Source organism: Orbicella faveolata, unplaced genomic scaffold, assembly GCF_042242905.1.
Source record: "Orbicella faveolata isolate gen_17 unplaced genomic scaffold, um_ofav_v1 contig_47, whole genome shotgun sequence".
Classification (NCBI taxonomy): domain Eukaryota; kingdom Metazoa; phylum Cnidaria; class Anthozoa; order Scleractinia; family Merulinidae; genus Orbicella; species Orbicella faveolata.
In genome coordinates this window covers 21,093,846-21,120,890 of record NW_028301577.1, presented here as the reverse complement: position 1 = coordinate 21,120,890, position 27,045 = coordinate 21,093,846, and the positions used below count along the sequence as shown (strand labels likewise).

General features: G+C 38.3%; 2 protein-coding genes across 3 annotated transcripts in view; one reads left to right on the top strand and one right to left on the bottom strand.

Annotated features, from left to right (window-relative positions):
- Positions 1-16,966, bottom strand: part of LOC110067603 (uncharacterized) — a 76,753-nt gene extending 59,787 nt beyond the window's left edge. The window contains exons 1-3 of one of the 2 annotated variants that reach the window (XM_089279011.1): positions 16,395-16,966; positions 12,437-12,471; positions 10,320-10,453 (exon numbers count right to left, since the gene is read on the bottom strand). In XM_089279011.1, the coding sequence (XP_089135137.1) occupies positions 10,320-10,453; positions 12,437-12,455 (153 nt within the window). In that variant the 5' untranslated portion in view covers positions 12,456-12,471; positions 16,395-16,966. Of the gene's footprint in view, positions 1-5,896; positions 6,356-10,319; positions 10,454-12,436; positions 12,472-16,394 lie in introns of those variants that run through there. The other variant, XM_089279012.1, reaches the window with a different exon arrangement.
- Positions 16,967-20,269: 3,303 nt separating this feature from the next.
- LOC110067610 (ribonuclease H1-like) lies at positions 20,270-26,984 on the top strand. Its single transcript, XM_020774954.2, has 7 exons — positions 20,270-20,449; positions 21,097-21,226; positions 21,821-22,119; positions 22,984-23,038; positions 23,452-23,536; positions 23,945-24,069; positions 26,265-26,984. Exons 1-7 carry the CDS (start codon positions 20,346-20,348, stop codon positions 26,340-26,342), a joined length of 876 nt encoding a protein of 291 aa, XP_020630613.1. The 5' UTR covers positions 20,270-20,345; the 3' UTR covers positions 26,343-26,984.
- Positions 26,985-27,045: the final 61 nt, after the last annotated feature.

Below are 27,045 nucleotides of genomic sequence, written 5' to 3'. Positions count from 1 at the left end.
ATCAAAAGCAGGACAGACGCATGAAAAACTGACGTCCATTTGTTAAATTTAGAAGGGCAACAGACATGCCTACGACAACAAGAAGCTCTTTTGCAGAAAATGACAGTTTAGGATTGGTAAACGAAAGATTGGAGCATGTCTATCGAGACTATCATCATAAATACAAGTGAAATGGGGACATCGGTGACACACTGATCCCCGGCGTCCTTCTAAGGAGAGAGTTCTACTGGCGTATCGACATTTTGTGTGTTCTGTGTTCTTTGTGATTATGATGACTGATTTCACTGTAATAAGTCCTTCTCCAAATGGGAGACAAAATCCGTGGCTACAAGCGTGGTTTTTCCTTTCTCCAGTTGTCTGAGCGAGAGTCCGATTACGTTGAACGATAAACGAAGGAAATAGCGCAACGGTCCCAACACCTATCGTCACAATGGAACTTCACAATTTTGTTCCTTTTAACAAAGCTTGCAACTCCACAATATGCTCAATCAAAACAAGCCATAAACGACTTGAAATAATATAAAATAAAACTATACATACAAGGTAAACAACTAAACTGAGCCGTGCATGGAATATATAAGAATTGTACAAAAACTAACTGAAGCAAAATAACAGTGAACGCAACAGCCAGATGTCTCAAAAAAATATCTGTGGACTTTCTTAATTAATAATCCTATCCATTTGCCATTCTACCTCGTGAGATTAACGATTTTCAATTAAGAACATCAACATATGGGTTAGTAACGAAGATTGTGTAAACATAACGCGTCAAGAGGTATAAACCAACTAACAACATAGACAGCAAATATGTAACCTACTTCATTGCATAACAAATATATCTCGCCGAGGTAATCCGTATCGCTTATCCAGCCTCCGTGCAGACGACCCCTTGGCGAACGAACTCGACTTGTGGGTGATTCAGGGACTTCCATCTGTTTATCAACACGTTTTTCTAGCCCTGGGTCTCAAAATCTTCAGTTGGCACCAGTGTGAAATTATATTTTAAGAGGATCATAGCCGTGAAAGGCAATCGTGTTTTGCTCCATCACGAAATATCAAATGAAACAGGCCATAAACACATTGTTGCCGGACCAATACTCGGGGTTAATAACATCATTGTCAGAGAAGTGACGACAAAGTTTCTCTGGAGCACTCGAGCGAGTCCTAAAGTGATTGAAAACTGTCCAGTATGATTTTGGTCTGAGTGCCAACAAAAACGCCAGGAACAAAAGCTTTGTCAGTCAGAAAGTCAACACAATGCAGTAATGTTCATAAAAGCTTTCCAAATCCACTACACACAATTGTCGCTAATAGCACCGAGAAAAGGTGTTTAGCAATGAAAAAGAAGAATGTAATAAATGAATGCACTTAAAACCACGAGAGTAGGGTAAGAAAGTGTTATAATCACTTCGGTTAAAAGAAAATTAACATTTCTGTGCCGTAAAAATGATCATCAGTGCAATCACTGAAAACGAAACTGTAAGTTCTTCGTTTTTAAACGTGAACGAATTAAATGTAAGTTCTTCTTCTAGTACTGATATAAAGGCAAGAGGGTCAGCAATGAAAATACAGAGAACCGTTAGCTCAGTATAAGAAACATTATCGAGAAAGATGTTATATAGTTATTGACACAAACAATATAGGGAGCACTATTGTTTTGATAAAAGACGAATTTCTCATAATTAACAATAAAAGAAGCCGTATTGCCGTTAGTAAGAAGAATAAGTATTTTTATTTTGCGATTGAAAGAGGTGAGCCGACGTGAAGTAAGTATAATAATCAACATTTCAATCTGTTCAGAGGCGTCTGACTTCATTGAACACATGAAACATCATCTCACGCAAGACGAACTGCACGATATTAACCACGAGAAATCTATGTACAAATTCGCCCGGGTAATGAGAAAAGTTTACTTGTTTTATCTCGGCGTTTTGTGCTCTGCATTAAAAAAGCCCTATAGGCCATTCCGAAATTGCGCGGGGAACTGGGGTGAGTTTCAAATTTTAACCAATCGATAAACTGATCGCGTTGAGATTAGTCATTTAAACAGGTTTGATACTTTTAGGGTGAACAGAGACAAGTTATAGACATGGAAACGTGGTTCAAAATCCATACAAATGTCTCTAATGTTGAGACAGCGTCCCCCAAAACCATATAAACTCTTAAAATTTTTATGATTTCTGTGATACCCTGAAAAATGGGCAAACATACGAGATTTTCATCTCAGATTCTTTCACATGGTAGCTGAATGACGGGATTTTACCGTTGTCACAAAACTGATAAAACATTTTAAGAGTTTATATGGTTTTGGGGACGCTGTGTCAACGTTAGAGACGTTTGAACCATGTTTCAAGGTCTATAGCTTGGTCTCTGTTTACCCTAAAAGCATCAAACTTGGTCAAATGACTAATCTAAACGTGATCTTTCATGTGGTGGTGTCAGTTTGTCGATTGGTTAAATTTCGGCCTCAATGGCCCATAGAGCTTTGTTAATGCAGAGTATAAAACGCCGAGATAAAACAAGTAAACTTTTCTCATTATCCAGGCGAATTTGCACATAGGTTTCTCGCGATTAATATCATGCAGTTCGTTTTCCGTGCGACGATGTTTCGTGTATTCAATGACGTCAGACGCCTCAGAACAGATTGAAATGTTGATTATTTCAGGTGTCACGAGAATCAAAAGAAAGTGAAAAGGCTATTCATTGTAGCAGATAAGAGAAGTGACAATTGCTGAATGAACGAACGATGAAAACATCTGGAGCAAACCGATGAAAAAAAAGTTTTCACGTCTCGTCTGTTATCCTTCAACTTTGACCGGAATTAAATGCAGTGTCAATTCGATTCTCTTCCGTATCATTTCTTCATTTCATTCTTGAAAGAACCCATTTGATCATTTCAATCATTTTCAAGTTCGACCTTCACAATCCTTCTCAGTCTCAGTCCCCAAGTTTAACCATCGATCCTTGTCCCATTTGATCTTTTCCTGCCTAAATAAATAATTGTATAGGGCTTTCTTCAACTTGAAAGGTAATTTTGTACATCGTAAAAGAATTCCAATTTTCCAAAAGCCGGTTTTGAAAATACACGACCAATCTTTCGGCACAAAACAAGAGGAGAAAACATGGAAACGACGAAACAAGCGTTCCTATCATGACGTCACGATCCGACTATTCCCAGGTCTCCTGTTTCGAGATATTTGACTCTGCCGGAAGAGAAATTTCTTGAGCGTGGTGCAGAACAGTCGATATTGAGTTTGTTTTTGTTTTTACACCAAGAATCCATGAAGGTAACAAAAATCCGTCATGGGTACTTTTAACAGTGATTTGTGGGACCTTTCACTTAAATGGCGGCATATTAGATTACATGAAATCTCAAAGCGAGTTCAAGCATAGTTACCCCTCCTTCTCCTTATCCAAACACTACCTTGAATTAAATAGAGAGACAGCGGAAGGAAAGCACTTCTAGTTGACAAAGTATCACTACAACACGATTCCAAAACGAGAGGCGCTTGAAATTTGAAATTCTAGCCATACCTTTTCTTCCTGTGTTAAATCGCTTTCAGTCAAAGCCGGCGGAGCCCCCGAGCCTCGCCGAGACGAGAGGTACTTTTTCAAAGAGTCGCCAACAGTCAGTTTGTTTGCCGCTCCTTGCAAATCGGCTGGGGATGAAGACATGTCTGCCTATCAACAGTTCGCCAAAAATTCCTCACAACACAGCGATTCGATGAAGGCAAGGTTGAGTTTGGAGTGGATCATGAACCAAATGAGCACTTGTAGCAAGATTCTAAAAACACTAAATGCACTGAGTTGCTAATAGCTCGGCTCGCGTAAAGCATCTTTTAAAATGTTGTTTATCCCCGCGACAAGAAGGCAAGGAGGAAGAGAGAATGTAAACTTTGGTTAACGCCATGTTGCGAAGTCTTGCCCGGTTTATGAATGTCGATCACTCAAATTTTAATTTGCATTGAGGATTAAACGAAATTTAATTAGACCGGCCGAACAAGAAAAAAACAATTTAAAGCAATTGAATTTTAATGGGGTCAACGCCTAACCGGCTTTCTGGAACAATGTAAAACACCTTCGTCAAATTATTCTGTTGTAAGGTTGCAAGGTGTTTTGTGTTACAGTTGGACAGATTCTTTGCCTCTGTCCCTGAATGCATTTTACAGCGACTAGCCTACGGACCTAGCAACGGCAAACACGAAGACAAATTGACAAAACTAAATACACAAATTTGACTGATCTCCAATGTTAATCAAGTGTAGAACATACTGCATAGGGTTACATGGAGGTTACTATTGAATTTGAATTTACAAACAAGAAAAAAGGAAGAATTTCTTATTCAAGTTTCCTTCATCGCTCGCTATGGAAACGTTTTCAGCCCTTTGATTCAATCAGTGAACCGATCCAAGTATTTTCACGACAGCAAAGAAAAGGCTTAGAGCACTAATGCGAAAACTAACTCTATAAGTGTGCAAAGTAAAATATTCGCCCCGATTGGTTAAAACCTTTACAGGGAAAATGCTTCACATAGAAGCGAATGTTTTAGGTGAAATTTTATGAAAAGAGACGGAGAGAAAAAGAGCACAATACGCAACCAGTTACTTGGCTATTGAAAGAACCGTGCACCGAGCATCGTGTTGGAAGCGGTTAAATTGGGTGTTCATAAATGTCCGCTTTTTCTCTATTTAACTCTCCTACATTGTCGTCCCAAGAGTCTGCAAACCTCTTGGTCAGCACCACTGAAGAATACCAAAGAATCGCGACCCAGGCCGTCGGCCAGACCCAATTCTCTGGGCATGCCAGAGTATTTGTTTCGTAATTTTGACAGATTTGACGGAAAGTCAATATGGGCCTTCAAGGGCCATATTGACTTGCCGATTGGAGAGTCAATCAGGTTCTGGGTAGAAAAGGTTCTGAAATCTCAGTTATCTGTTATATTCTCGGCTATCAATTTAAATTTCGTCTGGCTCCAAAAGAAACGTTTTTTTTTTTTGTTTTTTTTTAGCAGAAGTAGGGTATCGATTTTGGCCATTGGCCATTGGCCATTTTGGTCTCAAATAAGGTATGATTTTCGCACTCTTGTCTTGAATTGGTTATGATTTTTAGAAGAAGCTATTTTTTCATCATTATCGATAAGACCATCAATCGCAGATTTTGGTCTTAAATAGGGGTTTTGAGATTGGGAAGTGGGCCGCACAACCCCACCCATTTTTTTTCTGGGAGTACCCCCTAGCTCAGCAATCAGTCCGATGTTAAAATGCGTCATTTCGGGGAATTTCGTACTGTTAAATTTCTGCCTCAGTTAAACCCAGTCAATCAAGACCTCAACAATGCATTTCGTTGTAGAGAAAGAGAGCCACAAAGGTTAGGAATCAATTAGATAAAAATAAAAGGTCATAGAATTTTCCGAAAAACTCTTCGATTCTTGTTTTTGCGTGCACATTTTCATGAGGTGATCTCTACCCTGACATAAGCTTCCTTTGTGGTTAATCACTGTATTTAATACTTCCTCCGCGAAGCCATTTTACCATTAGATCCTCGGAGATTTGATGCCCACCCAGATTAGGGAAGTGATTTTGCTGCTCTGTGCATTTGTTATACGATGCCTTCATTTCATCCGTGGCAAAGAGTAACGCAATGCGTAAGGTCAAACGCTGACTGATAACACGGTTTTGCTGAGAAAACAGCCCGTGTTTATGAGATCAAAACATAAACAAAATAATCACAAGATACAGTTACTTTCTTAAGGTAAAATAGGCATAAATACTTTACCTGCCGCAATAAATAGCCTTACGATTGCTACTGTCGCATTCAGTGTATGTCATGGCGTGTTCAATTCACATTCTCAAGTAATAAATCGCAGCAAAATTGAATTTGTCAACTGAGTGCTTACCGTTTCAGCATCGGTGAGGGTGAAAACATGCGCGGCGCCATCGGGCTCCATAAAGAAAGTGACGTTTCTTTTATTCCTTTCGGCCAATTCATTTAACTTCCTTCCCGCGGACACGGCGTTGCTGATGGTGCGAAACTTTTGTGACATACCAAATATATTACTACCTGTTAAACTGTTAAGCTGTCAAAGGGAACCTCATGTGGAGTTGAATGAAACCGGTGCTTCAACTTTCGATTTCCAATTGGTTCGCTCGTAGACTTAAGCTTCCTCTTCGCCGAAACATTTGGCAAAGATTTTCAACGCCAATACCTGTCAATACAGTAATAAACGTTTAGGTTTGCTCCCGCGTTCTACATAATCGCCATATTTTATCAATCTGCCGATTTGGTAGCGTTGTAAAGCAGCTTTTAAAAACCCTCCTTCCTTGTATGTAAGGACCCGTGACAACAACCAATGAGATACTGCCTTTCAGAACAGCCCGCATCCGGTGATGAAAGGTTTGCCTTGCAAATCAAACGCAAGATAATGATATCACAAAGAAGGGACAAAGAACAGGGCGGATAAAATATAAATACACTTGACTTTAAATCATAACAGCCCGTTGCAATTAGGCGGAAAATAAAAGCTTTGATCATTTATTTGTTTCACTTGAAGCCCAAAAAATCCATTGACGTGGAACTGAAGCATTAATGGGTTTTTTCTAATAAAACAGTCAGTATTGATCTGAAATTATTACCATTCGTGTTTATTTTCCACAATGCCTAAATTGAAAGTAAACCCTGCGCAATTAAATTGACAATCGATCTTCTCATTAAAGTCAGTGCGAAAAAAAATGGTTTGATCGAAAATAACATTGGCAGAAATTCTCCAAAGGAAAACAACAGAAAACAGTATTTGTTCTAAACTTGACTTGCTCTAAACTGGAATAAATGAAAAGTACTTTCTCGATTTATATAAAGCCTCACGCTTTCATGTTTGTCCAGACTGTAGTGATATCCCTATCTGAAAATAGCCGGCTATAAATTAGGAAAAACAAGTTCCTCGCCGACGTTAGACATCCGTGTTATGAGTTTCTGTTATTTGTTGACCATTGTTCTAACATATGGTATCGCTTACGTCTGGTGACGGATCTATATATAATTTTTAAGCTTCTGTGAAACCATTCTAAACAGCGATAAACTCTGGACAATAAACAGGAAACTACAGTTATCAAATTAAAAACAAAGAGATGGAGGAAGATCAGGAGGTGTTCGGGTTCAGAGATTTTGCTTTTCAAGTTGAAATCGGGCGGTAAAACTAACACTAACTAGTCAGCGTGAGATAAAAAGAGATTAAGAAAAAGAAATAGGATCGATTTGACGTAATTGATACCACTCAGTCATGACAGGAAATAAAGATTTTTTAAAAAAGACCACCAGGTATGAAATATAGTACAGAATTTTAATGGTCAGTTCTGAAAATAATAGGATATGAAAAATCGAACCGAAATGCAACGAATGTCGTAAGACATTGGTGATAGAATGAAAGCTCAAAATGTCGTTTTTCATTTTTGATAAAAATGTTTTACTTTATACTATTGAAAAACTTCTGCCAAACTGCCGAATGAGCTAATTAACAAACATTTTTGTCCATTTTCGTGACAGCTTAATTTCGCTTAATTGAACAAGAGAAATTGTAAATCATTTCTTAATTCATCGCAAGAGAGCTGAGCAATTCTTAAAGAGAGAGGAATTGCGGTTGAGACAACGGTTGAAGAATTAACAATTATTGGACGAGGTTGAGCAAAATATCGTGATTTGTCGGTGGCGAGAACATAACAGATTTGACAAATCGCGATATTTTGCGAAAAACAAATTCAATATATAATTGTGTTATCATGTCACCAAGTTTGTTTTCAACTGAAGATGTTAAATCACTCTCTAACAGCTCACGTCAACGATCTGCCATTTTTTCACACAAAAGCGTGGTTACAATTACGCATGAGAAGAATGTTGTTTGTAGCAAAACACAGTAGACGGTACTACGCATGAACAGACCATTATTTGCAGGCACTTATTTGCAGATCACGTGGTGGGTCCTCGGCCAATGAAAAAGAAGAAAAACTGCATCGAATGATAGTGGTAAAGGTTTTTTTCAAAATTTGACCAGCAAATCAATCGAACTAGATGGCACGTGCCATTTACGGTTTGCCATTATTGTTTACCCCGTTGACGAGAGACTGGAAACTCAGAAACTGGAATTTCAGCACATGGCAAGGAATTTCCAATTTACCGCTTCAAACTGGTCTGGAGGGTGTCTGCAATATCCAAACAGATTTGACTTGGCTCGACTATCGGCCGAAATTTCCGGATTTTTTGGCTAAATGGTAAACAATCTTCGTGTCGTGAAAGTTTCGTGCGATAAACACAAAGTGTAAAAAACCGTTGCAGCTGGAAGTCTGAATTTCAAAAGAAGCTTTGTAATGCAATAGCATTTAATTAATTAATAATGATTTACAGACTGCACGCTCATCTGAGCAGTCTGAACACGATTTTAAAACTAAATTGACCGACAATGAAACTGATTGATGAGCCGTTTACTGAATTCCTCCCCGGATCCGTGCTCTCTTCTTTTCCCTCACAAGTTCAGTTAAAAATAAACGATGCAACAAATCTACCAATAAATCAATAAATACTGTACAATATGCCGGTGCTTGTAGAAAGAACAGTGCCGCTACCTGCATATGTAAGTTTGATCTTAAGAGAGGAAATACCCCTTAAATAAAATTTCCATTCCAGCGTGATGAACAAATAATCAAAGCAATACGTTTTCCCGTTGCTATCGATTTCGCTGATAGAACGACTTCTAATGACACTAGCGAAAAAAAGTAGCACACTAACCTCTTCGCTCCCCTGAGAACCGAACAAAGACTTCGATTTCGTTGAAAGAATATTCATTGTAGCCGCTTCATTACTAACATGTCACAGAGGAAACCAAAATATCAGCAAGAACGTTTCTTCTTGGCCATGTGAACTGAAGAAGCGTTTAAACGTTCGTTTCGTTTGGTCTTTGTCAATGAAGTGCGCGCGATGCAGATGTTTTCGTCCGTAACGAGACGAAAGACTTTCATTTCCAAGGCAACGGACAGTCAAAGAGGCAAGCTGGCCAGAATCCCGCTGTTTTTTTTCTAGAAATATCTCTGATTTCTTTCCGTCATGTTAGAAACAGCGGTTGGGGGCCGGCGTCTGAAACCAGTCTCTAATTATACATAACGTGGCAACTTTAGTAAAGTGATTGTAACTTAACGCATTTCTGCTTCCGCGATACATGGCACCAAAAGTAGCGCAACATGTTTTGTGTGGGTATAGTGTGATTTCAGTGATGTAAACAATTAAAATGAACAAACGAAATAAAACAAATTACAATATTTAGAGAGAAAGCCACATGAGCCTTAGCTGGTTTTCATCCGGGTCCTCTATCCTGGTCAAATTGAAATATGTTTCTGTGGAGGGAGGAAAAACGGAGAACCCGGCGAAAAACTCTCGGAGCAGGGCGCGATAAAACAAACTCAACCCATCCCTACTCCCCAATTTTTGTTGGCTTAAAAGCAGAGCAAAATATATGAGGTTCCAGGATATAGGATAAGTAGAGTAGGTCCCGGCGCCAAAAGATAGTTAAGCATAGAAGTAAGCCTTTCGAATTAGAAGTACAGTGAGATAAATTGAAACTGACATCTTGCGACACTGATCAGGTCTAAAAGGTTACATGACATATGAGCGCAAATAAAATTAAAAGGAAAAGGTTATTATTATGGTGGCAAGTGGAGAACTAAGCTACAGGGTCGACTCATTCAGTTTGGGGAAGGCTGATAAAAAGCACGGCCGGGTTAAGTCTTTGGAACTGACGAAATCGTCAATAAAAATTAATAACTGTTGATGATTTGACTCGCGCGACAGTCCTAGGCAACCTCGCGTGAAGCTTGAGTTTTTTGGTGTGTATGCTATCAGACCACAACGGCAAGTATGTTTATGGTACCAATCAAACACTCCGTGCAACGTTCCCAGAAACGCAGAAAACAATGCGTTTGGGTCATGGGCTCCGGGTCTTAGGTCAAGTCTGTCCATCAATCTTCTGTTTTCCGGTTGAGGTCGTCAGCAAAATATTAACCGCGGAGAATGAATGCCATTGCATTTCCCATCGAAACGACAGCGTATTTCATCAAGAAGCATCGGAATAGTGTGAAAAAGCAAATGGAACAGTGATTTTCCGATCATTCCAGTAAAAACGAGAAAAGAGGAATAGCTCCGAAAATATTCCAAATTTTCCAAAAAAAACCGTGGAAAATGGAAAGGCCTGTTCCGTTTGGTTTACCACTAGAAAAACAGATTTTTTCATACAAATGAAAAGTGCCCCGGGTCTTAACAAATGTAACTTTAGTACTTACAACAAAAGGGAGATTCTTGAACGAATCAGTCATCACAGCTATGCTGCCAGATCTCCATTCACGTTTAAGATCTTTGTAAAACGTGTCTTCAATCCTGCCTTCCATTACACTAGGTTTCCTTGGACTTACAAGGGCTGCAAGAACAACATACCTTCAATGAGAAACCGTTCTTAAAAAAAAAAAAACGGGTTTAAAACAACTTAGCATTAAAGGAGCTCAGTCACGTTCTTTTGAGTTATTTTGGCCACATACAAAATTACCTTTATATTGAGGGAAACCTGAAAATAATTGTTTACTAAGATAGGAAAACACCAACAAGATAGCAATAAAACATAAAGAAACAAGGTTAGGATCGTAAACGGCGAACTGCAAGTTGAGCAAACTCCTTTAAGTCCAAGTCCAGAAATGAGAGGTTAATTCCAGATTGCATGAATCTCAGATATAATGTAACCTAACAGAGTTAGTGCTGACTCGGTCCCTGAACAAATAGTATTACATTCCTGTGAACGTCGTAGATTGAACCGAGAACAATTTTAAATTGCAGCTTTACAGGGACTTATTGTTTTGCAGGTTATACACGGTCAATTCCACGCTCTTATATCCAACTTTATAATCCATCATGATCAAATATTTTCGCTCGCACACAATTGGTCTGAACTTATCATGTGCTCCAACTAAAATTGGCGAATATCCGAGTTATTTTCCCCAATTTTCAAATCGCGCGTGTTGCGGAAGACAGTTGAAGGATGATAAACAAAATAGCTCCCATTTGACTTTAAAAATGTGTTTGAATATTTGTCCTTGGACATTATCTCTTCATCGAAGCTCCTCGAGCTTCGCTGTCGAAAACTGTTCGCTTCTGTAACACATAATGTCCGTGGACAAATGGCCGAGCATATTTTCGCGCCAAATGGAGGTTATTGGTTACGTGCATGCATGTTGCGACCACCTCTCCACAGCGACCAGTTTTCCAAACCACCAAAAGTTTCCAAGTGAAATCACTATGTTTGGAACCTCTTGTAAGCAACCATCTCTCGTAAGCGACCGCGACCACTTTTAGAGCTAAAAGTTTGAAATTTTCTTTTGTTTTTAACCACCCATAAACGACCACTTGACAGATCCCTCATAGAGCGGAAATTGGATAATAAGGTGTTGTAACATTGTTGCAGTCCTGGGTGGTTTCACGAAATGGCCATGGGAAGTACCGGATTTTTTCTCGAAATTGACTTTTCATGTGAATAAAACGTTTATAACATGGGTTCTCTGCAGTTACCTTATGCTAATGAGGCAAAATTTTGACCCAATATGGTTTAAGCCCTCCTAAGCGACCACCTCCCGTAAGCGCTTACGGAAAGTTCGACTGTATTTTAATGCAAACGTGAAAGATTACTCGTAAAAGGTGCTGTAAACCGTAACTTGTGTAGTTCAAACGACCTTTTACCAACTGCAAACGCACAACAATTTCGTATACTTGAATGCAATTAAATGTTAACTGTGAAAATTTTGCGTGAACTTGTGGTCTTCTTTCACTCGTAAGCTCCTGCAAATCAGTTTATCCAATGTAATAAAGTGGCAAAGATTTCCATTCTTTTTTTGTTATTTCTTCGTTTCAAGAGAAAATGAGGAAATCATGGTCTCTTGATCGTTTAGATTTCTCCAATGCCGGGCACAAACGACAATTGTGAGAGAAATGTCAAGCGTGCTTTGAGCATTGATACCCCAACAACGCGGCGCGAACAACTGAATAACAGCACTACATATTCAACTAAAGTGTTTTTCATTAAATTTAATCAAAGTTTTTATGTAAAATGATGTGCATAGATGACATGTCAACCACAAAACGAACGTATAATGACAATTTAGCTTTAAACATTGTTTCTTTCTAGTATCAGTCTCAGTTTCGGCCTGTTTTCATGCAACTCGTTGAAGAACGGCATCACTTTTTATTGATGTAATAGAAGAACATTTACTTTGATGTGCGTTTTGCCGCCGTTTTAAGTCAAGAATTGAAGTCACCACTAAATAATCAGAGCTAACCCACCGAAAAATAGCCCTGGAGAGAGATAGGGCTGAATTAAATCACTGGTTATCAGCTTAAACATTGAACATAATCACACCTTTCTCTGAAGTATCCATTGCAGACTCGTCTTTCCTGAGTGAAAAAAAAAAAAAAAAAAAAAAACGAGAGACACAGAAGCAGATTAGACTTCTCCTAAACATATACTTCGTCACGGAATCGCCTTGTTAAGTACATGGAACAGTTTAATTAAACTGAGTGGAACTAAAAAAAACATGGCAGCGTGCAGTTCGCGAAAGCCCGTAATGCAATGAAAAGTTGTTAGCAGACGATTCAACCAAACCTCTGATCTTTCACGTTTTTAGACGCCATTCCAAGCTCACCGCGCTTTCGTGATATCCGAGTTGTATTTTTCTCTTCCTTTCGATTTGATGTCAACTAAGAAAGTTTTAATTTGCCAACAGCGCGTATCAGCTGCTTCGTCTTGTCAACGTAGCGACAGAAACGCCGATCTTGACGTTGGCAAAGCAAATTGACACAGATGTATTTAAAGCGATCATTTCCTTTTTCGTACTAAACAACGAATACAGTACTCGGCCCAACAATATCAATATCTTCTTTTAGAACCGATTTCTGTCAGTTGTCCCGTTTTTAGTATCTCTAAGATAAAAACTCCAAAACCCTTCACGCATTAGCGTCCACAGAAACGCCTATGAACTTAGTACAAAACTACTTTTTCACGGTAAACAGTATTTCGAGAAGGGACAACGGTTCTTGACAACTTCATATTTACACTGAAAAAGATGGTATTGAATTCAAACGAAATTAAATATCTCGAAGCTTGTTTTTACCACTTTTATACTTCCTCTTTTTAATTTCCCCAGCACTTCTGGCTGAATTCAAGAGTATCGTTTACAACAATTGAATGAAGACGCATTAATTCTTTTTTGCGCGCACAATTAAATTCAACTTGATTCAAAGCGAATGTCCTATGTATAAGTTGTCGCCGTAATTTGACATTTAAGAGCTCAAAATCGACAGTAGATTTCCGTTAATTATATTTTACCTTTTAATTGCTCGAATTTTAATTTCGTTTCGGAACGTTTTGTTAGGTCTGTCCCAGATGTCGACGAAACTGTGTTCTCGATTTGCACTATTTTACAAGTTTGTGGGGAAATAATGCGGATATATCGACGCTGGGTTTTTTCGAGGAAAAATTTCAAAGATTAGTAACAAAACAAAGCGATTCTTCCGTCATGCGGAAGCGAAAACATGAACAGCTTTAAGATAGAAGACGCGCTGAACAATACAAAGCATTTCAGAAACTTGTGTCGAACGAACACATTTTAAGAAATAGTTAAACATGTAAGTTCCTTATTTTAAGTTCCAATGTATTTAACACTGCTATGCGATGCTAATTGGGAACACAGTAAAGAATACCTATGGAAAGGAATTTTGAAAACTGAAAATAAACTTGTTGAGAATCACTAACTGACTATTTACATTACTGTTGCCAAGGAATTGTATCAACTCAGAACGGTCGTTTTACGAAACCGAGAGCTGACAGCTAGTCAGTCTAAGCAAGAAATTCTAAGAGAAGAAAAAATAATTTGCGTCGATCGCTGCATAGAAAAAGATAGCAACTGAAGATGCAGTCGCTTTGACGGGAGGTGAGCTTTCAGGGAATTTCACCAAACCCACTACGAGATTTTTTAAAATTAAATTCTCGACGAAATAAAGTACTTCAATAGTTTTTCCTCAAAGACTTTCCGCCACTAGAAAACGCGCACACACTATATTTCCCAGTTGGTTTATTTGGACAAAAACATCACAACATGTATTAATTCAAAATTTCGTCCCAGTCTTTTCTTGACTACAGTTTTATATCGCGGCCACTTCAAAGCGTTCTTCAGAACTTTCCCGCTACCACACGAAGCTCGCAAACAGCGTATTTTGTGATTGGTTTATTTAGAGGAACGTCGCAGATGATTGGTTGGAATCTGAGCTGATGGTTGTCTTACCTCCCCGCCGTTGGAAGTCGCACGCGGGTAAATTATCTTCAATTGTTTCTTTTCAAAAATTGTCGCCAATGATTGGTTAAAAATTGTACTTGATCGTTAGGGTTTTCAAGGAGTATATCGCAACCAGCATCACTGACTCAAAGGCGCCCGAAGATAGACGAAATTGGTTTTTCCCCACCGAAGGGATACCGAAGGATGCGCGCAAGGAATGTATTTTGTGATTGGTTCATTCAGAGAAACGCCACAGATTGTATGATTTCCGTACCAAAATTGGCAATTGGCCAATCAGAAGCCGTGTGTACTATCCTGATATCCTGCCATATAAAGTCACTGGCCTAATCTCGCCGTGGGTATTTTGTCTCAACTGCGTCTCGCCAAAATACGAACCATGGCTCGACCAAACTGACCTGATATGCCGCCGAAGCTGATTTCCGTTTCGTAAGCGGTCGATACCATTTTTAACGGTCGATGCCATCATTGGTAACCAAGCCTCTCAGAATGGACGATGCCATATCTGCTTAAGTATAGGCCTGGACAAGGTAGAAACTGGTTTTAATTTGTTGATTGAGTAAAACGAACTTGTCAAATTCTTGATTGTTCATATTCACTCTGGTTTGCTTGCGGTTCAGCTTTTATTTGATGGCTGGGGCAACTCTATCATTAATATTTAAGAAAGTCACGTCTTATAATTAAATTTTGCGGAGATTTGGCGGATCAACCTGGTAGTGTAGTGGTAGAAGAAGGAAATTAGGAAACAGAGGATTCGGGTTCGAGACTGGGTGGTTACTTACAATTTTTTTTTCTTTAATTTTGTAGAGAAAAATTCGTTGATAGTTAAAAAAATTTCTAAGTGTCGCGAAATTGGCATCGACCGTTTACGAAACGCACAACTGCGCCGCCGAAGCGTGCCAAAAAGGTGCGATTAGGTGTAAAATTTAAATTCTACCCGAAACAATTAAAACTTTATAGATCAAGTATTTTGCGCCAGTTGGCTATGATATTAATTTTGCTCTGCCTTAACAGACACCCGTGGAAATCAATAAGAGTATATCTCCCTTATTGGGGGTTTCGCCGAGTAAACAAGAATATAACGACGTCGCAAAATGAATGCATAAAATGGCCAAATTTCCTTTTAATTAATATCTGCACTTTGAACGAATCAACTTGATTGGTTTTCGTGATATTTTAATTTTTGTTCAATTTGCAAACATTTGTTTGTTTAGTGGACAGCAGCGAAAACTTCACTACAACTGAAATGCAATAAAACATTTTTACGTTCGGTGACGTTCGGCGCATCTACATTTTGGACGCGTAAATATTGAAATCATTTCGTTGACAATACCCGATAAACTCGCTTGATCGTTCACCATTCGTATTAGTGTTATACCTCGTATATAATCTTCCGCTTGTTAGAATTGAAACGTGCCAAAACCAAAACTCGTACTACATGTAACACCGTTGTTATCACCTTACTTCGATGATATTCCGCTGTGCAATATACCTTTTATAAAATGAATTACAGACAAAAATGATACATTTCTATAGTTCCGGTCACAGAGGGGACGGAGAAAATTGAGGCGTAAAATGTAAATCAAATAGAAAAGGTAATGCTAAGTTGGGTGACGTCGAGCAAACTAGTTTTCAACTGCTTTGGTCAATTGATTCTGTAATCCCATTTTACCGCCGATGTGAGCCTTGCTTGCAAACCCGTATCATTCTCTATTGTTAGCAGCAAAGCGGCCCCTACATGGTTGTGACTTTTACCACAAGGTTTCTTCTACTTCCAAATGTACATGGAAAAGCTCGTTAACTTTCAGCTCTTACAAGCTTTCACCAGCAGATACAAGTGATACTTAATTACTGTGATATCGCTTAAAAGCAGTCATTTGGCGACGTTTAATTTACAACCTAAAATGTCTATGTAGAAAGTCTCTAGGACAAATTTCCTGAAAAACATTTCGTTTAGCATCGCATACAGGAAAGGAGAAATTGAAACGCAAAAGTAATCATTAGAACGATATAGTAACAATGACCCACCACTATAAATGACTTCCAAGTACAACAAAATTGTTTCTGGTGCAGCTCTCGTCTCAGCTGAACTGCCAGTAAGTTAAAACATCGACGGAACAACTCCTCGCTTCACTAGTTAAAATTCCTTATGAGTTTTGCCCACACAACGCCGGACGTGCAGTGCTCGGATCTAACGTACACTTAATATACACATGTTTCCAGCTTGTAAATACAACAGGTATATTACACAACTTTAATACTGCAAATGTCAAACCCTGATGAATTATTTATGAGCGTTCCCTCATTATCTACCGATAAAGTCAGTCTGAACAAGTCTAAAACGCTCAAATATTATCATAAATCTGATATCAATTTTGGAAAATTGTTAACGGTTGCATTTGGCAAAGCCGATCTTTAACCATTTGCTGCCCTGAAAATATATTTTTCAACACGTCAATTTTTTTCTAGAAAGTGTCAAAAATCAAGGGTTGTAATCTTAAGGAGATGAAACGAAACGAAGGAAATAACCCAACAATCAATCACTTTATATATTACTGACGCAAAAAAAAAAAAAAAAAAAGTAGTTCTTTCACGGTAAATTGTGCTTTTTCAGGGAGCTCTTTTCCGAGAAGTAGAAAATCTTTGACTTTTTAAAATAAAAACTAACCTAAACTTAGAACAGACTTAATTTATACATGTTAATCTTATATATGTAACTAGATTTTATACTTTCAGCCGTATTTTTCCAAACCGTGGGAAGTCAATAATGATAAAAAACAATTGCCAACGTGTGTTAACTTGAATATCAATCAGATAAGATTTGTCTATCTACAGCCGTTGATAGATCATTTCGGAGCTTTGCATCTGATGCGGCCTTCCAGATACGTGTATTTTTTGAACGGGAGTGTTCGCTCCGCACAGCTGTTAAAATGCACCATCAAGTTACGAAATAAAAAAAAAATTCATGAAATGAAGAATTAACCAACCGATCGAATTACATGGTTAAAGCCTATGACACCGAATAAAAGGCGGTCCGCGTTCAATGCCTGGCCGGGGTCATCTTGTCGTGTTCTTTGGCAAGACATGCACTTTACTCCTACAGCACCTCTCTCCACCCTGCAGGTGAGTTTCTGGGGAAGTCCTGAAATGGACTGTCCTCCAATCCAGGAGGGGGGGGGGGGGGTTAGAAATACACCCAGTCGCTTTAAATGTTGTGGAAAGCGGGATAATTATAAGCTCCGCGGTGTGGAACGACCAAAGGAAAATTATGACACAAGTATTCGTATTTTGAAGAATTCGGCCGATTGAACTGTAAAAACTGTAAAACCCAGGTTTCCTGTTTTCAATTCACAACTGGTTTTGGCATAGTTCCTGATTAAATAATTAAAAAACACGTTACGTGACTTAAGAGCTTAGCAAACGTAAAACTAAACAAAGCAAACACACAATTATACTTAAACACAAAACTTCAATTGTTGTGTTGTAATTCAATTGAGTAGCCACATACACCGGTTCCTTTTAGTGCTATTGAAAGTAAGTTCAGGTAGAAACGGTATTTTTCCTACTTGATAGCATTACGATAACCTCATGCAACGTATTTATATGTCATTTTCCTACGCAAACACATTTTGTTTACTTTCAGTTTCACAGAATATGATAGAAAATGATCGCTCTCGTTGACATAGTTTTAGCACACACTTAACAAAGTTTGAAAGAATTCAAAGTGCAATTAGCAGTTTACATAAACTTTCAAATTTTCTGACAATTTTACAAGTGTTTGCGACAGGTGCTATTTTCGATATCAGTTTGGCAATTTCAATGAATATGTACTTCGTGAAAACAGCTCCAGTTCGCTTGATTCGCACGAAAAGTTTTTCTCTTGTTGCGATCTTCAAAGGCATCGAGAATTTTTCCATTTTAGACGATAGGAAAGGAAATTCCCAAAGATTAAAATCTGAGCTATGCGGCTAAGTGGTTTAATGCAACCGATTTAGTTGAATAGCGTGAAGGATGCTCCGCGCCGCGATCTGCCTCAAGCACCAACCGCCTGTTTTGTAGGCTGCCTAGCTAGCCCGTAGTTGATCCTAAACGAAAAGAAATTCAAAGGCGACAGATTCAAGCCAACGTTACGGTCACCCTTTAAATAAGAGAACAGTCGTTTGATTTTGAATTACATTTCCAGTAAAATTTTGACTAATTCCATGTTTCAACAAAAACAAGAGCTCGCAAGTTTCGTAGTTATTGACAAAAATGCACGCAATGTGTCATCCCAATATACCGGTATTGCCACATCGCTGTCCAAGCATTTGCAAGATCTAGAGTTAGTGGCCAAACGTTTGCAACAAGTTGAGTGCAACATTGTTGCAATATGTGCCCTTGAAAAGTTTCAAGGTCGGATTTTACCGACAAAGGCTTGGTAAAGAGTATTTTAGGGGACTGTGAATTGACATTTTTTGGGTGTAAAACGTGCTATGACTGTTTTTTGTTCGAGAAACGTGATCTGCTAAACAATGGAGTATCGAGTTTCCGTGAAGTGTAATCCCAAGTTTCCGTGAAGTGTACGTGATTTGAACGGGACAGACCTCCTTTACGGCAAAGATCATTAACAGGAAAAAACGTGAAAACACGAAGTCGTTTTATTTTCTATGAAACGCGTTTTACAAAACCGATCTCCTTTCTTCGCAAGTTTGTCGAGCATGATGAGAAAGAAAGCGTGAGACGAAATCAAAATGGACGCGCAAGGGCGAGAAGGTCTTATCGAGCAAGTGTCGCAATAGAAGTGATAAAGAATTTAATTTCCCTTTATTTCTTAAAAATAATCTTTAATTGAAGATTACAGAAACTCTTATACAGTGTAATATCTAGCAGGGTTTATATATTGTTCTCAACAGGTCATTTTCTTTATGAATTCATTACACTGGCCTGCAGCTTTTATATTCATCCCATTAGGGTTTTAAATTTAGCACAAGAAAAGAAGAGAAAAGCTGGATAATTGTGGCAGTTGAAAAATGACTAAAAATGTCTATTGAATACCAACAAGAGAATGTAAGAAACTCGATGACATACCTTCCGACATTCTGCGCCAGTGTTGACCATGCTCCATGCTCATCTCGACTCATCAGTGCATCTATTTCCATGCTAGAATGTTTCTTGAGGTTTCCTGCTGTCCTTTTTTCTGTCACAATTCCTTGTTGTGCTCGTTGAAACAACCATCCTACGGGACCCAGGGGCAGTCAGTGGGGCGAGGGAGGGTCGAAACGACGGGAGAAACATTTGCAGAGAGGGCGAGGAGCGGGATGTCTGCCCCTGGATCTCTGGATAAGTATGCTTCCAATAATGCAGCATAAGCAGTTTTTATCAGTCACCAAAAAGCCTTCAAACAGTAACAAATTAGTTACAAACATTAGCACTACCTCATCCAGTCCTCAATAGACTCAACAACAAGTCCATGCAGTGGTTCATATTGTTTCATAAAACTAAAATCGACATCTCAACCCCACCTTGGGACTTTTGATTTGTGTTAATCAGGAATAAAGATTTAAGCAGCATTTTTAATACCATGCAAATATTCCGGTTATGGTCTATTTGTATATGATAAAGCTAAACTTATCTGCATACCGCGGGAAATCCAAATTGCCCCTTGACTGTACGTTGCAGTTCTGTGAAGAACGCGGCCTAAGCAAGTTATCCCAATATCGTGAGGTGCTTTCCATTGCATTGTCCTTCCATTTTTCATAAGTAGTTTTGCAGTCATTTGCTCGGCAGAAATTCTTCTTTCAGTTTGATTTTGCGATCGATGTCAGTATACCCTCTTCCAGGTTCGTTATCCTCTTCAACGCAGGAACTCGTCAGGCGTCCTATATTGCCAGTTTGAGATTGGAAACTAGTGGGTGGTTGCTCAGTTAACTCTTCGCGCCATTTTGAACAGTTGACTGTTGTTGTTCGTTCTGTTCGACATGGTTTTGATGTTGGCCGTTCATGCTTTCTAAACTACAGAACATTTTAAAGGCCTTGACAATGGGACGAAAGGGCGGCTACTATGCCGTACGGACTGGAAGGAAGACGGGAATATTTCAAACATGGTAGATATGCTATACATAGCAAAATGTCAGATACTCGTTCAACTTCTTTCGCTTCATGTTTTCTGAGCGAGTCAGTTTCTTGCTGGTGTAGAAGGTTGCACTTCTCAAGAAAACGCTATATTAAGAAGACGCTAGATTGGACCATTTCAGTCTTCAATGTGGATGGACCAAATTGAACAAGATTGAAACAGGTTGTTTAAAAAAATAGCAAATTCTATTTGGGGCGCCAATGAACAGACCAAGGCTGCGTTTCACGGTTTCTGACGCCATCTTGCTTGGGGGACAAACGTACACTGTAGCAAAAATTGCGGTGAATATGTGGGAAAAGTTAAAAGTTCGATGCCCAATAAGTTGAGAGTGATTGACTCTCTGAGTATTTTATGAGTTTCAAGGAAAAGATACCCAGCAGAAGACTTTTTTGGTCAAATATTTGAAGAACATAGATTGGTTTCCTGTGAGGAGAGGATTTTTCATACCAATGTCTCTAAATATTCCCGCTAATTACGACTCGGTTTAACAGACAAATGAACTGTATCCTTTCTAGCGAGGTGATTTCCCTCAAATACGATCAGTAAATTATTTTACCTAACATCCTACACTGTTGTTAGCTGGTTTCCTTATGTCTATATTTTTTGTTATTGTTTCAGGGCTGAGTGTGAGAGTTATGTCAAAGGCTTTCCTGGTGCTAGATATAAGAAGTTTTCCACTGAAGATGAGGCTGAAACATTTGTATCAGGATCTGGATTTAGTGGATCTTCAACTGTTTCAGCCCCATATGTAAGGTTTTACTCTACATGCTGATTGAAATAATTCTCACTCGAGTCATTCTTGCTTAATTGATAACATCAGTCAATCCCAGCAGTGCTCTGACTGATACCCCCAGACAATTTCCAGGCATTTGCTTACATCTTAGTCCTGGGGGAATTGCCCAGGCATCTGTAGAGTCTTGGAGACTATAACTGTTTCGTCAATTAATAGTGTTATATTCTGTCCTCAACCCCTGATCAAAAATTTCTCAATTCACAAGTGTACTTGACCATTCACTTTTAAAGGAAGGTTTTACTGCGCCTTTCATTAACATGCAAACTCTGAATCGATCTGGAGTTCAAAAAATCTTAACTAACAATGGCATTTTTAGTTGCCATCAATCATAATTATGATGTTAACCAATGAACCTTGAGAAAAAGAAATGAACAAAATGGATTTAAATCTATCAATTACAACCCACAGACGTGACCTGTTGAAGAAAACTTCTATTTCCTGAAAGGTCCGCTAAGAAGATTGATGGCATCGAAATGCAAACACAATAGAGCAGAGTTTACATGTTATTGAAAGGTGCTGTATTCACCTCAATATTGTTACTTTCAACAGGAAAGCAGGAAACGAACTTACTATGAGATGTCTGAGAGTAACCACTTTGACAACACCTTCAACAGTAGCTATAACAACTACTCCAACCCAAGAGGGGTCAAGTACTACAAACAAAGTTTCAGTAGCTCAGTAGCAAGTTCAGGCTGGACCAGCTGGCCTTCCTTGTCTTCATCTTCAAATAGTAGGGAGTCCTCGTCAAACAGTCGCCCTGTCGTGTATACTGATGGTTGCTGCTCAAAGAATGGTAGAAATGGTGCCAGGGCTGGTATTGGTGTATATTGGGGCCCTGAGAATACCAGGTACATATCTATCTGCACGTGTTTAGTGATTGTGTGTATTTCTTTTAGTGTTGTGGCATCTTGTTTTTAAAGTATATTCTTAGGACAGTTCTTGACTCTAGGCTTTGATGTATTTCTGTATTTTTCTATGAGGTCTAGACAGAGGTTTATGACTATTGCATACTTTTTGGTGCTTCCCTTGATGAATAACATTTCATTAATTTATTGGTAATGATTGAGTGATGGTCTCCCTAGCATTAGAACATAAATTAGGAAAATTGGTTTAGATATCAAATGAAATGTGAAGTATCAGTTTAATGTATAATGTTGCAGTTAACTCTCTCAAAGCACATGCCACTGTAAGCTGGATACCTCCCTAAGGCAGACATATAGCAGTTGGCTGGCAAGTCCTGACTCAATTTCACTTGTTTGTTTTCAACTAAACTTTCTTTAAGACAGACATCTCTCTAAAATGGACATCTACAACTGGTCCCAAGAACGTCACTTTAGAGTGGTTTTTACTTGAGTGTCCAAAAGTAGTTGGTTTTGCATTTACTACACTACCAAATTGGCTCAGAAAAGACTTGCGTCATTTTTTCATCCAATCAGAAGTAAAACCAAAACCATACACGTTTCCCCTGCATCACATGTGCTACATGTATTTACTTTGAGTTTTGATTGGCTCGTGGAATTGTTGTGACCATTGTGATTGGCCAGAAAGATTAATTATTTTGTGTTTGGTTTTACGACATGCAATTGAAAACTGCTGTCGAGAGAAGTCACTGTCTTTGAGTTATCACCTATAACTTTATCATGAAAAGCTTTGCAACTCCTAAAAATCTGCAGAAAGCAACAAATTAAATATTTGATCTTTTATTTATTCAGGAATATAAGTGACCGTCTTGACGGAGAACAAACCAACCAAAGGGCAGAAATAATGGTAGGCAGTTCTGTGAATAGTTAGAAGATGGGTCATCAGTCACCTTCCTGAGTCTGAGTCTGATTGAGGTGGTTTGAGAACCATGCACTGCATGCTGTGTAACCTCTTGAAGTTTTATATACACAATACTTCGTTGTGGTAAAAGGCTTGTTTTCTTTTGCAACTCTCAAATACTTAAGTGGACTTATTCTGTGTGTGTCCTTATTTTCTGCATAAACAGATATATGCACAAGAAATGAACTGATTAAGCTCATACAAATGTGTAAAAAATTAATATTGATGACAGCCCTCTGCAGGCTGATCAAGCTATTCTTTTTCTTGCAGTGAGGATACATTTGTACCAATATATATGAAATTGAAGGTTTTTTTCATAATAACTTAAGGTTTGTTTGCCTGCTTGTTTGTTTCAACAGGCTGCTGTCAAGGCTCTGGAGACAGCCAAAGATCTGGGACATAAAACATTGGAAATCAAGACTGATAGCAAATACACTATAAATGGTAAGGATTTAATATGTGCTACTTGCTGTTTTTTTTTCCCAAGGGATTTTTGCCACAGTTGAATGGCTGAGTGCATTAGCTAAGGATACAGTAAGCTGGCTTATTGGCAAGCCCAGCTGCTTTTTCTGGTCTTTAGGCAGCTCCAAATTTTGCACAAGTCTTTGCACTGTATTTGTGTAAATGTTCAGCCCAGTTAAAGGATGGTCTCTTTCAGGCAGTGAAATAAGCCCTAGCAGTATCCCTGCCTAGATCGGATTTTTCAGCAAGTTTAATTTGCACATTTGTTCTGCAAGTTTTCTTAGATTTGAAAGGCAACAAGTCAAACTTTGGCTTTCGTTAACACATTTCTGTTGTTATTTGGGTGATTTGAGCATTAATTTGTTGTTAATTCCTTGGTTAAATTGTCAGGAGCTACAGATTGGTGTGTGAAATGGAAGAAGAATGGTTGGAAGACAGTAAATGGAACAGAAGTGAAAAATAAGAATGAATTTCAGAAACTGTCCAAGCTTTGTGATGAAATTGATGTCAAATGGGTAAGCTGTATTTTGATTCAGATCTGTTTTTCTGATGGAGAGTATTTTGTGCAAAAAGAAATCTAATCAAATTTGGAAATATTAATATTAAACATGAGGTGCAAACCCTAGTCTGCACTAAAATTACTGAAGATAAAAGCAACTGTAAAGTTTTACCAAAGTTTTTTTTGTGTGTGTCAGGGCCAAATAGGTCCACATCAGCTGTATAGATCGTTTTCACTGTCACACAATTATAAAAAAATAAATCAAAAACCATCCAGTGGAAAAAGCTGAGAAATTGTGATGTTACAGAAGATAACTAAATACGGCACCCCTCCAAGTTTTAGGCCTGTGCGTTTCCCCAAACTTCAGATATTCGTCAAAATGTTTCGCAGGAATTTACCGAGCCCGTTATGACAATGCCGTGTTGATGTACAACTGTGGTACACCAATGTGGTGCCAGAAAATAGTGTAAACATCTGGAACTTACTTTGGCTATCTAGGTGACTGATTATCAGTACTGAACAAACAAGCATTTACATAAGGACTTTTCCTAATGCGCTAACTTCTGAAAAGGCTCAAAATCATGAGATAAGTGTATATTTTTCAACAAACTCGATTGTAGCTTTGTGTCACACACCTCCATAACCCTGAAATTCAAAATGCTCTGGTTTCAAAACAAAGCACACTACTGAGCTGTAAAATTATAAACAGATGTAAATATACTGCCTCTTGTGCCTGATGAGGATAAAAACTTTAGTGGCTCTTTAGTTTTGGATTTTAGAAAGTGGTGACATCACATGAAAACGATCTATTGTTGCCATAGTCTGACCTACATATCAAATTTAAAGCATGCACAGGTGTAAATTATGTGTGCACATATATGTAAATAAAGATCTTGAAGGGCATGTATGCCCTGCCAATGGCTGGTTTGCAGTGTCACGCCATCAAAAATAAAAATTATAACCATTCAATAAATTAAGTCAAGAAGCTAGGATATGAAAGATGATTGAAATATAAACAACCTTGCTGAGATTTAGGTCTGTGCAGTTTTTCATTCTCCCGTTATTCGGAGAAGTGTTTCACTCAAATTTATAGAGCTTTGTATGAAGTTGCCATGTTTGTGTCCCTCAGAGGGACACAAATATGGCGGCCGTAAAGTAACAGAAACATCTATCATCGAGTTTTGCCATTGAAATGAAAAGTTATTACTCTAGAGCTCCGACACATTGAAATTAACACTTTTTATAGAGCAACAACTAGCTTAGTTAGCAAAAACTTGTGCAATAACTCATCTTTTGACCTACTCGAGAGCCTTATTGGGCCGCCATTTTAATGTCACACAATGCATAAACTTGGAAATTCAAACGTGCCCTATTTCAAAATGAGGAACCCTGTCGAGCTTAAACGCTGCAAAACGTCAAGTTTTTAGAGGGTCTTTCATCTGATGCAACTAAAACTTCAGAAGGAGGGGTAATTTCTTATTTTGGAAAATGATGATGTCACTTGAAAAGCAGCAATAGGGAATTTAACAAATTGAATGTGGTTTAGCGTTGTCTGTACTCTTATCGAGAACAAGTATGCATCATTAAAGTGGTCAAAATGTTGTGGACTCACGAGGCGCAGCGGAGTAAGGCGACAACAAATTTTGACCACTGTGATGACACCTATCGTTGTTGATAAGAGTACAAACAACGCTAAACCACATTCGATTTGTTTTTTACCACAACATCAACGTCAAGGAAAATGTTTTTTTCAGAGCACAAGCTAAAAAAGGCATTGCCTGGCACACTGATGTGAGCAGCGTTATCTGGACTCTTATCGACAACGGCAAATTAGCCATTCAGATTGCGAGATTACATGTAGTAGCAATTGTGGTAAAAGATATTATTCTCAGCCACACTACAGTTTGCATAGCATTCTGTGTAGTGCACAATCTCAGCTACAAGGAGAATGTTGTGTGTGAAACACTTGACAGTACATAAATCAGTGCAGATCTTTGGGTAGAACAGTAGTCAATAACAAATAACTGGGTCTTGTACCATTTTTAAGAGAAAATTCTTAGTTTAAACTTAAATCAGTGTATTACATAAAGGTTTATCTTGACTTTCTTTTCTCTTACCTTATACCACTCTTCTCATGGCCACTTGCAAGTTGTTGCCACAAGATACATTTACTTTGCTTACTCTTGCTTGCTGTTTGTTTTTTCCTTATAGACTCATGTTCCTGGACACAAAGGCATTGCAGGAAATGAAGCAGCGGATAGTCTTGCCCGGGCAGGAGCCACAAAATGAAGCCATGTAGCTTGGCTTAAAGAAATATACAGTTTTTCACATTTCACATAGATTTTGATGTTTAATTTTGTACATAAGCCCTTGTCTTCACTACCCCCTGCACATTGGTAATTGGTAAATGTTTGCAGTTTCTCTTGAATTTGATTGTTGTCTAACACTTAAAGGAATATATTATTCTGTTGGTTAGAGTTAAAAAAATAAATAAATAATGTTATTGTTTAAATCATTATTAATTACATCTTAGGAAAGCCTCAAATAATAGGATAAACGGAGATAATAATCACCAACAGGAGGCAGTCTTCTGTATTTGGAGGAATAATGACATGAACAAGATCAGTAATGTTGTTTAAGTGATTATTTTTTTTTAGCAGATAATTGGTTTCTGTGTTCATATTAAGAAAGTGTCTTTACCCTTTTGCCTAAAATTGTGCAAAAGACAAGTTCAGTTGAGAATTAATACCTCATCCAAAAGAAATTTTTATAAATTTTGTTGTCTCTTCCTCTCTCACAGCTACCTTTGATACAAAAATAATTTCATCAAGAATTATTAGTGTGAAATACATTGTAAGTTAGAAAATTATGTATAAATTATAAATGTGATCAAAACATATAATTTGTGTGAATAAATAGATTAGAGCAGCAGATGTTTTTCTTATTCTCTTTGTGAGATTTGTAAGCTGGCGGGAGATGGGGCAGAGGCAGT

What these genes read in the sequence shown, in the direction of transcription:
- LOC110067610 (XM_020774954.2), top strand. Translation starts at nt 20,346, where the DNA reads ATGCTTTCTAAACTACAGAACATTTTAAAGGCCTTGACAATGGGACGA. An exon ending in CAACTGTTTCAGCCCCATAT is followed by an intron (nt 21,227 to 21,820) that starts GTAAGGTTTTAC and finishes TACTTTCAACAG; the next exon opens with GAAAGCAGGAAACGAACTTA. An exon ending in TAGCAAATACACTATAAATG is followed by an intron (nt 23,537 to 23,944) that starts GTAAGGATTTAA and finishes TTAAATTGTCAG; the next exon opens with GAGCTACAGATTGGTGTGTG.